At 43.8% G+C, this 17820-nt stretch overlaps 1 protein-coding gene across 2 annotated transcripts in view; it reads left to right on the top strand.

The window, feature by feature from the left end:
* Positions 1–17820, top strand: part of LOC104297025 (follistatin-related protein 4) — a 278489-nt gene that overhangs the window by 144012 nt on the left and 116657 nt on the right. For both annotated transcript variants that reach the window (XM_054168334.1, XM_054168333.1), the window contains exons 5-6: positions 6024–6214; positions 11861–11981. In XM_054168334.1, the coding sequence (XP_054024309.1) occupies positions 6024–6214; positions 11861–11981 (312 nt within the window). The remainder of the gene's footprint in view (positions 1–6023; positions 6215–11860; positions 11982–17820) is intronic.

Genomic DNA, 17820 nt, shown 5'->3' with positions numbered 1-17820 from the left:
ACCCAGAGCAGCTTGCCCAGGATCACAATGTCCATGTGTGTTTGGAATCTCTCCACAACCTCTCTGGGCAGCCTGCTCCAGGGCTCCAGCACCCTCACATCAAAGATTTTTTTCCCCTGAGTTCAAGTGAAACCTCCTGTGTTCTAATTTGTATCCAACTGAAAAGAGCCCAGCTCCATCCTCATGACTTCCACCCTTACACAAGTCTAGACACAACTGGGAGTTCTGAGAGGCTCCTTTTCCTGCTTTCCTTTTGTTTGCTCCCTGAAGAGGTTGGAGAGCAGGCAAAGAGCTCAGGCAACATGAAACAAAGTACCTCAGAAAGCTTGTCATGGGATTTGGAGGCAGGTGTTTGCTTCTTGAATACAAGATATTTCCCTCCCATGAAAGCCTGGCTCTGCCACGCTCAGTCTGGCCCACAAAGGGTATGTCATATTACACCTTCCACTGTGAAAATTAAAACAAAGAAACAACAATAGAAAAAGGGAAAATATTCATGAGAAGTCCTGCTGCTGGATAGTACAAGTTGGGCAGAGCTCCCCAAACAGGCATGTTCTGCACAAATCTGGACTTAGACTTCTGTTTCATTCCAGGTAATTAAAGGGAGGCCTGCTGTGTAGGACTGACATCTCCATTCATGTGATCCACTCAACCTGATCTAGATGTACCTGTGTTAGCAGAGAGGTTGGACTAGACCATCTCCATCAGTCCCTTCCAATCCCTACCATTCTACGATTCTATGCTGTCTGGGATCAAATTGTCCATCCCAGAGGCCTGATGCTCTGGTGTTGCTATCCCTCATCTATGCAGCATCCAATTGTTGTAGAATCATAGAATTGTTTCCATTAGAAAAGATCTCTAAGATCCCCAACTCCAGCCATCAACCTAAGACCACCATGGCCATTAAACCATGGCCATTAAACCATGTCCCAAAGTGCCACATCCACATGGTTCTTGAACACCTTCAGGGACAGTGACTCCACCCTGGGCAGCCTGTTGCAATGCCTGAACTGGAAGAGTTATTTTTCGTACGGCAATGATTAGCTTAGCTCACTCTTCAGTATTTCCATAAGGAAAAATCTTGGTCCACAGGTCCAAGTGACCAGAAAGCCCTGGCTACCTTCTCAGAGCAGCCACCTCACAGTGCTCATTTCTGAGTGGAAAATCTCTTCACAACTTTAACTCAACCATCCTGTAATTTAAATTAACAAAACCAAACAGGCTTTTGTCAGGTAAACGGTGCATTTGCTCCTTCTGCCTGCTTCAGTTGATGGTGCTGCACAATCTGCTGTTTGACATTTTGTAATCCTCTACTTTATTCCTATTGGAGAAAGCAAAATTTTTTTTGATTCCTTCAGGAAGTAACCAATGCTCACTTTTAAATGGTTGATTGGATACCTTTAGATAGCAAATGTATTATTTGGAAGCTTTAATAAGCTTTAAAGTCTTCTGGCACTTATGTAAATTTCACTGTTGCTTTGGTGCTCTGGAACACCTTTCCAAACAATGCACTGCACTTCCCCATCACTCCACACAAGGGATCCTGGGAATCTGACTTCCTGGTAAAAGGTACTTTGCTGCTTATGGCCTGGTTGCTTGATTGTACCATGAAGTGCACATGGCAAGAGGGACCAGCAGTCTGAATGATAAAGGCTACTGTGTGTCATCCTTGGGGATGGGTGGACTCAAGAACATGACATTTTCTTCTTGGGTGTTTGTGTAAAAGAGTTTTCCCTGCTGCCTGCTTGGAGACACTTCTATCATGAGACTTCAGGATCTGCCCTGGGATAGCTTCATCCTCTACCACAGTCAGTTTTTAAGCAATTCTCAGCTAGCCATTGCCTCAAGCTATATATCAGTGACAGCTCAGCTCAGAAAGTGTGGGAACTCTATGCCTCCTTCTGCAGAAAGGAAGAGCAGAGGGCACATGCACATGCATGGCCTCAAGTTTTGCCAGGGGAGATTTAGACAATCACAATAATGGAATGGTTTGGGTTGGAAGGGACCTTAAAGATCATCTAGTTCCATCCAGTCTGCCAATGGCAGTGATGCCTCCCACTAGACCAGGGTGGCCTCAAATATCTCCAGGGAGGAGGCATTCACAGTCAAATGACCCAAGTTTCTAGGTAGGTTTTACCTACAGACTAAGCACTGTTAAGCCTCTGAAATACATTTTTAACAGGTATTTATCTATGCTTAAACTATATGAAGCTTAAAAACTTAGTAGTGTAGTATTTTTTACATCAGGTTGTACATCAAGCTCAGGAGAGAGTGTGATCTTTAACTGATAAAGCATCTGTAAAAACTGTAACTGAACAAAAGAAATGACTGTTTATAAAATATTTTCAGATGAACATTGGATGTTAGGAACAATTTCTTTCCTGCAAGAGGGGTCAGGGATTGGGACAGGCTGCCCAGAGTGGTGGTGGAGTCACTGTCCCTGGAGATATTCAGGATACATGTAGACATGGCATTTTGGGTTAATGGCCACGGTGGAGACGGGTTGACAGTTGGACTCAATCTTAGAGGTCTTTTCCAACCAAAACAATTCTATGATTCTGTGCTGGAAATGAGTTCTCATGACATTTTCAATACAACTGCAGGAAGAAAACACCGTCATTCTCCCCAGGCTGTGTGTCCTTCCACATGCTCACAATCAAACACATTTGCAGAGTAACCTGCTGCAAAGCAGCTGCTGATTTCTTCCCCACCTTGCACTGGAACAGCAAAGTCTCCTCAGTCCTCTTGCTAAGCACTAAAGGACAATATGATTACAGCAAGCAGGAGTATTTATTATTGTTAAGGATGTGTAATGGTCTAATAACGATGTGCTGTGGTGGTGGTTCAGATATCATTAGGAGAGCTCTCAGGCATCTCATTAGTGGATCATAAGGTACACCCTAAAGGTCATTACTGTAATTATAAAATGTTAACTTCTAAAGAGGAAAACATGCACAAAGAGGGGCAAAGTACTTCTAATGTAAAAATAGACTAAACAACTTCATACAGAAGACTCTTGAATTGGTCCAACAACAGATTAAAGAGAAGCATTTACAACAAGTGATAATTTACTTACTCTGCCAGAATTTGATGAGGTTAAAACTGCTCCATTGTAGGGCTTAAAAAGGTTTGCAAAATAATAGTTGGATTTTTCTTATTTTAATCTTCCTGCACAATATCTGCCACCACAAAATTCAGCTGAGATTTCCCCTGTACTCTCACTGGTGAGGCCACACCTTGAGTACTGGGCTCAGTTTTAGGCCCTTCACTCCAAGATGGACATTGAGGTGCTGGAACATGTCCAGAGAAGGCCAACAAAACTGGTAAAGAGTCTGGAGAAGAGGTCTGATGGGGAGCAGCTGAGGGAACTGGGTTTCTTTAATCTTGAGAAGAGGGAGGCTGAGGAAAGATCTCATTGCTCTCTACTACTCCCTGAGAGGAGGTTGGAGACAGATGGGGGCTAGTCTCTTCTCCCAAGTATGGTTCTCAAACACTGGAACAAGCTGCCCAAGGAGGTGGTTAAATCCCCATCCCTGGAGGTGTTCAGAATAGGCAGAGATGTGGTGCTGAAGGACATGGTTTAGCACCATCCTTGGGAGAGCTGGACTTAATTATCTTAAAGGTCTTTTCCAACTGAAAAGCTTCTATGATTCTATGACAGATAGTCAAAATCTGCCACTCAATGACAGAATGTCCCAGTTCTGTACAGAGTTAAATCGGTACAAATGGGGCCAGCAAGGGAGGAAGGCTGGGACAGCACTGCCCAGGCAGCAGTTGGGGAATAGCTGGAAAAAACCCCACCCAACTGCAGAAAAGACAAGGTCTGCAGAGTAAAGAAAGAGCTGCTTTGGTAAAGGTTGGTGGGAGTAAGAAGTGAAAAGTCAAAAGGGCTAAAGGGTGCTGTGAGGGTGAGCGGATCTGGTGGCTGTGATGCACACAGACCTGGTCTCCAGAGGACCAGGATCCTGTGTGGCTTGTGCTCATGAATGGAAGCCACAAAGCAGAAACAGAGGTGGAAGTCAAATAAATTTCCCTGTCTTCATTAGCCTTAGATGCATTTTCCTGGGATTTAGATTTGACTGAAGAGAAAACTCCAGCTCAGGAGTAACTATTGTTGCAGTAGCTGAAATGGTATTTACAACAGGATTACAAAATGACTTGATTACACAGGATACCGCAATCAATTTTTCTCTTAAATAAGCACATGATTGGGGAAAGGAATTTCTTCATGTTGCCTTCACAATAGCCATCAAATGAGATGGTTGGGGGGAGAAAAATCAGAAATAATAAGCAAGCCTGAGAGTAGCTGAGTACCCTTATTTTTTCCATAAAAAAAAAATGGATCCCATGTGGGAACAAGAGCTCTTTAGGAGGTTGTTTAGAGAGAAAGAAAAATTTAACAGCTGCTTAATACCCCTGAGCTGTGAGAAACTCTGCAAACTGGAAGGCTCTGAGTTCAGGATGGAAAATAAAATTTGTGTTGCAGTTATGGCTTGTGGAGCAATAGGGCACTGCCCTGCCTGGTGAAGTCATGCCCAACCTCTGCGTCCTCTCTCGCCTTCCCAAGTCATAGTGCTTTTGAAATTGTGAGCACAAAATAGAAAGGGTGAAAACAAATCTTGACAGTAGATGGGTTTGCTGTCAGAGCAGTGCCTTGCACCTGGTGTTTTAATTGGGCTCCAGTTGGAGTGGGACCAGAAGACCAAAAGTGGTGCAGTTCAGCAAGAAAAGGGCAGGAACACTAGTTGTCAGGATGCCAGAGTCCTCTGATATTTTTTAGAGCAGTAGTGCTTGGAATCTTTGAGGAGCTGATCTACTGCATGGGGGGTCAGGTATTGGAACAGGCTGCCCAGGGTGGTGGTGTCCATTAAACTGGGTTCAGACCAGGTTCCCTTATATTTAGTCCAACAGGATTAGTGATGGGACTTCAGAAGGAGTTTTTAAACCACATTATAGAGATTAAGGGCATCTACCTTATAGAGGAAATACAATACAGAGAAAGGGGCATCTGGCAGGGGTAGATAAATGTGTAGATGATGTTGATGGCCATCATGAGGGTACTCCAGGGTCTGCTTCAGGGCAGAGTCGGCTGGGTTCCCACAAGGCACCAGGTTTGCATTAAAACAAATGGATTTGTGCCATCCTTCATTCTGCCAAGCTCTGCCAGATAGCAGTGGAGCAGAAAAGGGCCATAACATCTTATATCTACCTTGGGCACGTGGAAAGGTTTTTTCTTCTGGGATTTAAGCATCCTAGAGAAGGTGCTTAAATCACATCAAGGCTTTCCCTGGAGGAGAACCACAGAAAAGGTGGCTGCTGTGAGCAAAGCAGGGGGTTTCAGGATCATGAAGGTTTGATCTGATTCCTCCAGCCAATCTGGTGACACTTCAGAGTGAGTGGTTTGCGGGCTTTTCTGGGCTGAGAAGCTTTTTCCCTCATCAGGGACTGAGGAAAGCATGGATGTCAGTCTGCAGCAGGGTGAAGCGTGCAAGGCACCAGCAACAGGCAGGGGCTCCTCCATGTCCTCCGTCTAACCATCCTACCACCTTGGGCTGCCTTTAAAGGTTCCTTAAGATCAGCCCCATGTTTGGCCCAGGGTAACAGTGAGGGGTGCCATTTATTTATGGCTGTGGCACTTTCAGAACATCAGCTTCCCCAGCTGTATTTTCTATAGATTAATTCATTTTATCTTTGGGAAAACGTGGAGGCAGTTTAATGTGGGTGGGGATTATAGAGCTGAGTGTGGAAGTCTGTAACTGAAGCTGTATAATCTGGGAGGTAACATGCTGAAGGGCATCCTTGACAGCAGGATTTAGAAAATCTGCCAGCTATTACAAAAGGTAACAACTAAGAAGCTCCTCAAGCACAGGGCCGAGCGGTGTTGTATATGCAGACAACCTGTCTCTGGCTGTGCCTTATTTTTCCCTCTAGGAGCTCAATGCTTAAAAAAAACAAACAAACAAATAAACAAAACCAAAAAACAAGGCAGATGTACACGGTGCAGTAATGCTCTTATCTTTTAGGTGACACTTGTACAATGGCAGACTACAGTCGGCTCAAAAGCATCCTCCTGGACCTGCAGGCTCATCGGCGGAGCCCACCGAGCAGCCTGGCCGAGGACAGGGTATCCCAGAAGCGCTTCTTAGTTGAAGATCTGTTTAAGCACTTGGATCTAAACAGTGATGGGCATCTCAGCAGCTCTGAACTGGCTCAGGTGGGTTTATTGTTCAATGAAAATGGAATTATGAAGTGGATTGCATTTTTCATCTGAAGTGTAAGTTGAATGTAACACAGCAGCACTCTGGTGAGAACAGTCGTTTGTAACTGTCCAGCTGGCAGCAGGTGAAGGAGGAAAACCTACTGCAGCACATGAGTTTCTCCACCTCTGGGGAAATGGTGGTTTCCCAGGCATTTGAAGCTCCTGTACAAACAAAACATGTGGCAGATTTCTAGCCCCATCTATGCTTCTGAAGATAAATACTAATCCTCGCTGATAACCGTCATCTTCAGAAGTATTTCATAGAATCATGGAATTCTTTTGGTTGGAAAAGCCCTCTAAGATCATCAAGTCCAACCATCAACCTAACACCACCATGGCCATTAGACCAGATCCTAAAGTACCATGTCCACATGTTTCTTGCTAGCAAGCGCTCTCAACTTGTTACCCTGAGGCAAGCCAAGGATGAAGCACTGGGACACCACAAAGGAATCAAGGGGGGATTCACCTAAGAGGGTAGCATGGCCAGCCCAGCTGAAGTGCCTCTATGCAAATGCATGCAGCTTGAGCAACAAATAGGGTGAATTAAGGGCCACTGTGCTGCTGGAATGCTATGACATAGTGGCTATTACAGAAACTTGGTGGGATGGTTCCCATGACTGGAACGTAGGAATAGATGGGTACAAGCTCTTTAGGAAGAACAGGCAGGGTAGGAGAGGAGGAGGTGTTGCTCTCTGTATCAGTGACCAGCTGGAATCAGTTGAGCTCCCCCTGGGGAAGGATGATGAGCTGGTTGAGGGCATATGGGTGAAGATTAAAGGGAAGACAGGGGAAGGTGATGTTACTGTAGGGGTCCACTACAGGCCACCTGACCAGCAGAACCAAGCAGATGAGGCCCTCCAAAGGCAAATAGAAGTGGCTTCGTGTTCATAAGTCCTGGTCCTCATGGGGGATTTCAACCACCCTGACATCTGCTGCAGGGACAATACTGCTAGGTACCAGCATTCCAGAATGTTCCTGGAATGCATAGATGACAACTTCCTCCTCCCAGTGGTAGAAGAACCAACAAGAAAAGGTGCCATGCTGGACCTTGTTCGCATGATAGGGAAGGGCTGGTCACAGATTGGGTGTTAGGAAGAAATTCTTCACCATGAGGGTGGTGAGACACTGGCACAGGTTGCCCAGGGAGGTGGTGGAAGCCTCTTCCCTGGAGGTTTTTAAGGCCAGGCTGGATGTGGTTCTGAGCAACCAGATCTAGTGTGAAGTGTTCCTGCCCATGGCAGTGGGGACTGGAACTGGATGACCCTTGAGGTCTCTTCCAATCCTAACAATTCTATGATTCTATGATTCTCGAACCCTTCTAGGGATGGGGACTCCCCCACCTACCTGGGCAGCCTATTCCAATTCCTGACCACTTTTGCAGGAAAGAAAGTGTTCCTAACATCCAAACTAAATCTTCCCTGGCACAATTTCAGGCCATTTCCTCTCATCCTGTCACCTGATACTAAAGAGAAGAGACCTCACTCCTGTCTCCTTTCATGGAGTTGTAGAGAGCAATGTGTTATCCCCTCAGTCTCCTTTTCTTCAGGCTGAACCACCCCAGTTCCTTTATCTGCTCCTCACCAGATCTGTTCTCCAGACCCTTTACCAGCTTTGTTGCTCTTCTCTGGAAGGGCATCTGGATGATGGGGGAGAATTAATCTAGACTTTTTAGGTGTATGTAAGTTGGGGAGAAATCTCTTCAGTTCCTCCCTGCCTTCTGGACCATGCATTAGTGTGCAGTAACTTGACAGCAAAGTTGGGATATTTTTAAGCAGGTTTATTTTTCCCAAAACACAAGGCAGATGCCGATATGTTGATTCGCAGAACTTCAGGGAAAAGGCAAAATCCTGAAAAAACCTTTCCTAATTATGGGCATGCTGTGCTGTGGTATTCACCTGATGGGTGAAGTGAACCAAACATGTACCCATTGCCCCTTTTCCTATCACTGGCCACCTCATGACCTCCACCCTTTGGCCAGCATTTGTAAGGTCCTGTATATCTGAGAGAACACATTGTGCCAGATATGGGAAGATCTTTTCTATCTCATCCGTGAGAAGAATTAGAAGCAAACACCAAGAGCCTGTTGGGAGCCAGTACCTGTCTGGGCCATGTTCCAGTTTCCAGAGCTGGCCCTTCACCCTTTGCTCTGCAGGAGCATCTCCTCTGTGCTCGCATGTCTCAGTGAACATGAAGCACGCTGCAGTTCCAGCATGTCAGTGCAAGCTGTGAGCAAGCAGGAGGACAGACACCAGCTCGCTCCTCCCCAGGCTCACTCCTCTACAGGACAGTCTGCACTGCATTTTTATCCTCAGGCTGTTGACATGACGCACGATCCTCCCTGCATAATGCAAAGTGTCAGAGTAAATTCCCTCAGATCTCAGGGCTATGAATATCAACAATACTTCATCTAAATGCAATGATTTTTTTATAAAGACATGGTAGGTATAAGAAAACACTTTTATCTGAATTCAAAGCCACCTTTTGCATAGTGACATCTAAGTGTCTGTTCTGCTCTCCCATTTTTTCCTCCTTTTTACATGAAGCTTATTCTGTAAGGGTATTAAAACTCAGCTCACATGGAAATAAAGGTTTGGCAGCCTGCAAGCCATTATAATTAGGAAGGAACAGTGACCTGTGTTCTAAAGGAGCAGAATTCAGTGCTTTAAGGTCTGCTGCAAAGTTACTGCAGGCTTTGTTTGCAGATACACTTGGAGCCCAGGTTTCTTGCTAATGGGCAAGGATAGACCCAATCAAGATTGGACAGGGTTGTTAAGTCCTGGAACAGGCTGCCCAGAGCAGTGACAGAGTCCTCATCACTGGATGGGTTTCAAAGCCATGGTTTAGTGGTGACATGGGAGTGTTTGGCTAATAGTTGGACTTGGTTTTCAAGATTTCTTCCAACCAAAGTGATTCTATTCTATGACCTGTAATAAGTATTAAAATCATACTGTTATTTTAATTCTTCTGAGGTTATCAAGGTCAGTAAACATGCTTGTACATCTGGAGCCCACTTCAGTTTCATGCACCAGACTAAATTCAGCTCTCAGCTAGGAGCCCTCTCACCCAAACATCCTCCACACAAGCTTGCCATTAGCCTTGCTGACTTGACAGCACAATTGCCTCTCAAAAGACAAAATAATTCCAGTTAATACAGAATATAGATAATCCTTGAACACTTGTAATCCTGGGCTGGGGGCGTGGGGTGCACTGATCTTAAATCCCAGACAGGTCTGCAGGGCAGCTCTGGTGCTTTCAGAGTGACAGGATTCACAATTTACAAGTAGGATGTCAATTCTGTATTCTTCTTCTTAGCTCCAACAACCAGATGTGCTCTTACATGGCCAGTTTATTCACCCAGTTTTCAAGGTATTGGTTTTCTTTAAGTAATGAGCAATTTTTAGTTCCTTGTACTATAGTCTTGTCCTGCCTCCTTAGGTAGATTTGTGATTGATGTCTGTTGACTGTTATAATTTGAAGTTCTCTGGAACTTGAAAATTCCCCCAAAGATGAGAATTTCATTGCCCATGGGTAGAAGACGTGATGCACTGGGATCTTGTTTTCTCTGGCTGCTGGATGAGCTGCTGCTGTGCATGTTCTTTGTTTTATTTAAGAGAGGAATAGTCTCTAGAGCACTATAACCTTGTCTGCAAGGAAAAACTTGAGGCAGGTAATGTGCATTGCTGCAGGAAAAAAAAGTCATTTTTAAGACCAGAAGGAGGATGGGTTTTGTGACTGCTCTGTTAAGGTAGATGTAGGCTGAATATTAGGAAGAATTATTGACAGTGAGGTTGGTGAGACCCTGGAACAGGATGTCCAGGGTGCCCCCTCCCTGGAGGTGTTGAAGGACAGGTTGGATGAGGCCTTGAGCAACCTGGTCTAGTGGGAGGCATCCCTGCCCATGGCATTGGGATTGGAGCTAGATGATCTTTAAGGTTCCTTCCAACCCAAACCATTCTATGATTCTATGATCTTTAGGAGGCTCATTATAAAGGGATTCACCCCCAAGAAGAAACTGCAAGTAGAGTTCTTCTGGAGAGCACAGTCCTACACCATGGCAGCACCCAGCACTGAGAGTTAGTGAGAATCTTTGCCCACATGTGTATTCTCCACAACAAAATTGCTTTGAGCAAAAGAAGTAGCAGCAGGTAGTCCATACCCCCTATTTGGAGCTGCTTTGCCTCCTGGCAGCTCTCAGTAAATAGTTTCCCTCCAGATCTGGCTGTATGAAATGTCTGTGTGGTTTTACAGCCATGGGAACGCAGGTCAATTAACAATGGTCGTAATTGGAATGTTATTTTCATTTAAAACTTTAATGTGTTTTTAAAGTCAGATTCATAAATCTACTGAATGTGCTGCAGCTGAAGTGCTTTGTGCTGGGTTTGGGCTTTGTGGTTTTTTTTCCCTGACATTAAATCAAAAGGACTAGTAAAAAGTTGTCAGTCTTATGAAAAGTTAATCAATTTTCAATACAATGGTACACAAAAGGAAATTTCCATCTTTAGAAGATTGATCTTGGAAGTTATGGTTGATCTCCCTTTTATTGAACATTTTTGCTTTCTAGGTGAAGGGTCATTTTTTAAGCATTATTACTTTAAATTGCTCCGATATAATGGACCAAGGCTAGAATAGTAAATAAAAGAGTCCCTGGACTACAGCAAAAAGCTTCTTGCCTGGAAGATGCAACATTTCAGCACTTTTCTTTGTGTTCTACAATAAATTCAGGGAATTCAACATTTTCATTATGCTTAGGTCTGATTTTTGGCTCTTTACTAACTTGGATGAATGGCTTCTAAGGCTCTCTTCATTTTTAATGTAGAACATGTGGAATGTTTAGAATCCATAAGGAACAAACTGTCAGGGGCTGGAAAAACACATTAGTGATGGAAACACCATCCACTCTTGCCCATTCTGGTCCTAAAAGCAAGGAATGTGATTTTGTTCTTCCCTTTTTCCCTGCTGAATATTTTTTTCCAATACATTTGACAAGTGAAAATGCATTTCTGTGCTGCTGCTGAAGGAAGAGGCTCCCCACCCTCACCAGGAAACCCATGAAGCTTGGAGGATGTGATTATCAGTTAAATCTTGATGCAAAGCAAACATGACTGATAGATGTATATAAAATCATAGAATCATCAAGGTTGAAAAAGACCTCTGAGATCAAGTCCAACCTTCTACCCAATGCCACCATGACCACCAGACCATGTCCTGAAGCACCACATCTACTAGTTTTGTGAACACCTCCAGGGACGGTGACCCACAGCCTCCCTGGGCATCCTGTTCTAATGCCTGACCACTCTTTTAGCAAAGCCATTCTTCCTAATATCCAACTTAAACTTCCCCTTGTGCAGCTTCAGGCTATATATTTCAGTATATCTCCCAAAATGCTTGGTGCCACGGTTTAGTTGATTAGATGGTGTTGGATGATGGGTTGGACGCCATGATCTTGAAGGTCTCTTCCAACCTGGTTTATTCTATTCTATTCTATTCTATTCTATTCTATTCTATTCTATTGGTCATTAAATGGAAAATATGGTGGGTGAGCCAGGACCACAGTCTGTAGCTTTACTTTCTGTCTAAGATTACCTGTCCTCTTTGCCTCAGCTAATGAAGAAGGAGGACCTGGAAGATGATTTATTGGATTGTACACTAGAAGACCTTCTCCGCTTCGATGATTACAACAACGATGGCCACTTAACCCTGCAGGAGCTCTACACAGCCTTCCGTGAGTCCTGATGGTTTTGTCTGTCCTGGGTGGTGAGAACACCTGAATGTCTGTGATGGCAGTGCTGGATTGGGGTGTGGTCAGCAGAGATAAGGTCATGAAAATACAATGAAAGGCTTCTTTCTAAAGGTTGCTGTGCTCCAAAGCATAAGCGTGAACTTAGGTTGGTAAAAGTGTGTGGGGCTTGTTGTCCTCCTGTCTATTTTGTTCTGCTTCTTGTTGATGGCAATGGAAAGATGGTGGTAAACTGGCTGGTCTGTTGCCCTGAGTATGTGGTTTCTGAGTAACCCTGAGGAAAGAGGGTTGAGGCTTGTCTAAATCTGTGATGGGAATGTGAGTTAGTTTGCTGTGGGGATGGTGTTTTCATGAATATTCTTCCTGGGAGTGATGTTTTCTGCACTTTGGTTCTCTGTTAGTAAGTGGATTATGGTGTGCAATCACAGTACACATCTCAGCACCATTTGCAAGGATCCCTAGATCACTGAGCTACTTAAACAATGTGAAGAAATAACTGCTTGTGTTATCCCATTTATCATCATAACATTATGTTCATGCTTGCAGTTAAGCATTCACTGAAGTCCTTCCCTGGAAAAGGCCCTCATTGTCTCCTTCACCTGGATGATAGGTGGTTTTATTGATGCCTGTCCCATTGGGATACCAGGGAACAAAGGCAGGAAATAGAGGGGTTTATTCAATAATCAGGATAGTGAGCTACAGAGTACCTGTGTGTGGTTAATACTCTTTACACAAGAGCGGGATTCAACCATTGTGCTGTTGAGTTGCAGACAAAAGGCTGGTTATCAAGCTGGTTACCTCTTGATCTTGATCCTCAAATCTTTGGATATGGCCTTTTCTAGACAAATCATTTCAGTCAATCCTGATTTAATTTTCTAAACCAGAGCACCCTGCGTCAGTGCCTGCTCAGTGGGAAGAACTTGGTGTGCATGTAAGTCACCGTGTGCCCTGTGCCAGCACATGCCTCACTGATGCTCTTTGGCAAGCTGTGATGATAATTGAGAACCTCTATGTTTGCCAAATATCCTCTTCTCTGAAGAATATTTCTGTTTTCTTGACTTCTGGCTTCTCATTTGAAAAACCCAACTTTGGATAATAATGTTTAAAGTGTTTTAAAATTAGCCCCAGTTGTCACCTTGGACCTTTTTGAACCACATATGCATTTAATTCAACACAACAGACTCAAACCAGCAGATATACAGTAAAACATAAAACCTCATACATTAAGAAGCCCATAAAGTGAATTAACCCAGCTATAAAGCCTTAACACGTGGTTAGTTGGGAGCATATTTGGATCAGTAGGTTCTCAAAGTCACAGCAACTCAGAGCTAAGTTCCAAGAGTCATTTGTATGAGGTTTTTGGTTCAGTGAATTTTAAGTAGGCAATGAAAATAAGACAAGTACAAAATATTAGCCACTGAGTAGAGACAGTAATCGATAAACTGCAACAATACTGGAACAAAACCCAAGGCATAACAGTGAGTGCCTGTCAAAAGGGTTTTGTGTATCAAGAGAATTGTGCTCCTTCTGAAGCTGAAAATCAGACTGATTTGTCCATTTTCAGTTTTCCCTGAATCTCTGTTTTTATCAAGGGCAGTTAATGGCTCATCAGCTTTTCAGTTGAAAACAAAGTTCATTGTTGCAACTTTCCAAGTTTCCTGGCCTCTGTAAGAGAACTTCAGTACTTGGTGAAAGTGTGTACATGATGTAGGAGCAAAATCACAGAATCCCAGCATGGTGGGGCTTGGAAGGGACCTCCAGGCATTGTCTAGTCCAGTCCTCCTACTAAAGCAGGGTCACCCACAGCAGCTTGCTCAGGTGGGTGTGGAATTTGGAATCTCTCCGGAGAAGACTCCACAACGTCTCTGGGCAGCCTTCTCCAGGGCTCCAGCAACCTGACACCAAAGAATTTTCTCCTCTTGTTCAGATGGAACCTCCTGGGATCAACTATGTGGCCGTTACACTGTTGTCCTACCATTGGGAACCACTAAGAGTCATCTGGCCCCTTCTTTTTGCCCCTCACCCTTTAGCTCTTGCTGAGCATTGATCAGATCCCCTCTCAGGCTGCTCTTCTCCAGGCTAAACAGTCCCATTCCTTTCTCAGCAGAGATGTCAAAACTACTTCAAACACTGGTCTTAAGCACACACTTTGGCTTGCCATTCTTAAGTGTTTCAGAAATGTCTGCTTTGTTATGAGCCAGAATTTGACTTGCAGTAATAGCTTCACACTGCAACATCCTTGCATGGTTTTCATATTTTTAGGCTGTTAGCATGGTCCCTTTGTTGCTTGAAATTCACCCAGGTCACTCATTATTGCCTGTTGGCAGCAGAGTGTGGGGATGGCTCATCAGCAGGCTGAGGAACATCATTACCAGAATTCAGTGAGATCAAAAATCTCAACCTAATTTAGCTTCTCAAATGCAGTTACATCCGGTTTTGGTACACTGTGCTCTGGTATAGTGTTGCAGTGTTGCAAAGGTCTGAAAATTACCTTGAGAATGTGAAGAGCTTTACAATTTGTCATTCCTGTGCTGCTTTAGAAGTTGCATTTCATTTTAAAGAGTCTCATTACCTTCCTCTAGCTTACAGACCACCAAATGGTCTCCTCCTCTCACTCCATGTGTGTCTCTTGCTTTCTCTTGACCTGTCATCTCCCTCCAAGACCACAGAAGTTCAAAGGGAATTTTTAATCTCCATCCATGTTGATCAGCTCTAAATAAATGAGAAGTGTGAGGATAAGAAAAATTGTAGAATCATGGAATGGTTTGGGTTGAAAGGGCATCCAAAGGTCATCCAACCCAACTCCCCTCCAGTCACCAGGGACATCCTGCACTGGATCAGGTTGCTCAGAGCTTTGTTGAGCCTGACTTTGAATTATCTCCAGGAATGAGGCCTCAACTACCTTCCTTAGCAACCTGTTCCAGTGTTCCACCACTCCCATGGTGCAGAACTTTTTCCTAACATCCAGTCTAAATCTCCCCTACTCTAATTTCGAACCATTGCCCCTTGCCCTATCACTGCAGACCTTTGTGAACAGTCCCTCCACATCCCTTTTGTAGGCCCCCTTGACATACTGGAAGGCTGCAATTAGGTCTCTTTGGAGCTTTCTCCAAGCTGAATACAAGCTCTTACCTTTTCTGAAGTGCGATTTCACCCTTACAAGCAGCTACTAGGTGCTATTTTTAATAATCATTTCTCATTGTGCAAATACACATCTTAATGCACAGGTTTGGATTAGGGACAGAAACAGTGGCCTCCCTCCTCCCTACCATCTCTCTTCTGATTTTCTGAAAGGGTGTTTTTTGTTGTTTGAGGGTGGTTTTTTTGTTTCTGAATTCTTTCATATAACTTTTAGAAGCCTGCTTGTGTGTTTGAGGATGAATAGAAATGTCTATTAACACTGGATTAAAGTACCACTTTTCAAATCACCTTAATCATATATAAGTGACACATGAGAGGGATGAAATTCTCTCCTCTGTCAGCTCTGGCAAGAGCAACTCATAGGTGTCTCCTGATTTCTCACTAACAGATTTTATTAGATAAGCAGTCTCAGGACTCGATTCTCTTCAAGGTCTTTTCCAACCAAAATGATTCTCTGATAATTAAAACCATAATTATTGAGATGATGATCTCAAGATTTTCACATCCCAAATGCAGAGTACTAGCAAGCATATCTCTCTGCTGTCTTTTCTTTGTATTGTCACAAAGATTCAATAAATGAGTAAGAAATTAAAGGCTTAGTTGTCAAAATTGCTAAAGCAGGGCATGGATCTAATTAATCAGCATGGAGATAGCCTGCTGAATTGGCAAGCACATCACCCAGCTGAGTCAGACTTTAAATACACTCACATGAGTGAGTTTTGGATGTAGCTTCTGGAACTGTATCTGACTGGAGGTCATTAGAATTAGGCCTGTCAGATTTGGCATTCCTGTTGTCTTCCCTAATGGGAAAGTAGCAAGTTGGCAGATGTGAAAGAAAGGGGGGGGAAGATCAGTGTAATCCTCTAGATCTATATCATCATCAATGTGGACAGTTCAATTTGTAATGCAGACATGTCAAAGAGAGGGAAAACATGCACTCCATCATAATGGCTTCATCTTGTCAACACTGTTTAGCTAATAAGAAGTTATTAACCCTGTGATAAAGTTCCCTTAAATTCTAGCTCGTTGCCAATTAGAGCCCTCTCCTAACCAACATCATCTTCTTACAGCTTGCCTTCACTTTTCATTACAGTTTTGAAGGCACTTTGCTACCCCACAGCAGCTCTTCCCAGTAGGTCATACTGGGTTTAGAAACCAATTTGGTTGAGGTGGCTTAAAAGGCCTGAAGGTTAGAAATTAAACCCCAAAATAATTCCCCTTCTTGATTCCATCATGACCTCCTGAGGTGACCTTGCATATCCAGTGCACCCCAATGTGGCTGTGTCACGTAGTTTCTCGTGGCTCTGCAGTAACATTTTGAGATCCTCCATGTCATACCTGGATCGAAACCACCCACAAAGGCTTGAAAGGAAAATACTGAGTTGTTATTTTTCAGTCCAGTTGTTATTTCCCAAGCATTTGTGCATATATGTTATGTGTAGACAGAATGTTGGTGTTTCTCTGAGATGAGAGATTATGTTGTCATCTCTGAATGTATTATTATCTAAAGAACACAAATATATTTCAGAAAGAGCATATTTCATGCAGGAATGAATGCAAAAGAGACGCAGGATCAAGTGCTCCTCTCTTAAACTTCCTCTTATAATGCTGTTCCCAGAAGTCTAGCTTGGTGGGGTTGGAAGAGACCTCTGGAGATCATGCAGCCCAACTCCCTCACTATATAGCAGGGTCACCCACAGCAGCCTGCCCAGGATCACAATGTCCAGGTGGCTTTGGAATCAGGAGACCCCTGGGCAGCGTGTAAATACTGTTACACTCTTTAAAAGGAGTTTGCTTTCCTCTGTGATCCTGTTTTAGTTCAGATCTTCCTTTTTTGCTTATCCTTAGTATTTATCAAAAATGGCATGGGTGCACTCACAGTGGGAGATGAGGGGAATGCTGGACAGCAGCCAGGGAGGATGGATGGTACCAGCCCATGCAGTCTTGAGGCTTTCCCATCTGCAACTACGGACTGGGAAACCAGAAAAAAACATGAGTTTGAGTGAACTGGGTGAAAAAATGCATCAGAGAACCTGGCTGGGCATGAATGTTGGATAAATCACTGCCAGTGCAAGAGAGACAGCATTGAAAGCTGTTGGTCTGGCTCCTGATTGACTGCAGTTGACCCTACAATCTCTAGTATCTATATTCCCCACCAGAAAATGCAGCTTCATGGTGCAGAGGAGCAGGTCATCCACTCCTGACCACTCCATGCATCTTCTGGAGGCTTATTGGAAGTGTGGAGTATAAACCAGGTTTATTTTTCAGGTGTGCATGTCTTTGATTCACTGGAATCTCTTTAGGGTAGAACTTTGTCCCAAAATCATAGAGATTTATGCTTGCCACAGCAAAGCATCTTTTTGAGGAAGACAGAATGAAACCTAAAAAGGGGCTTGTTGGGTCAAGTGGGAGAGGGACCTGTTGAGCAAGGAAGGAAGTTTTCAGTCTCATCTTAAGGAAAGTGATAAATAAATTCTGTGAGAGGTAAATGAATAACTGTGTTGGGAAAAATATGTCCATAATATATGTGTTCCTCAAAAACCTCCTGAGCCAGCTGTTCCAGCAGGAATTGCATCTGTAAGTTCCATGTTCAGATGAGGTGTTTACTCACATCTTCATGAAGCTGTTTGTTCTCCTTGACGACATGGCACGTTGGATTGGGTGTTTGTTACTGCTGCCTTCC

The sequence above is a fragment of the Dryobates pubescens genome, chromosome 16 (genome assembly GCF_014839835.1).
Source record: "Dryobates pubescens isolate bDryPub1 chromosome 16, bDryPub1.pri, whole genome shotgun sequence".
Taxonomy (NCBI): Eukaryota; Metazoa; Chordata; class Aves; order Piciformes; family Picidae; genus Dryobates; species Dryobates pubescens.
This window is presented reverse-complemented; position numbering and strand designations above follow the sequence as displayed.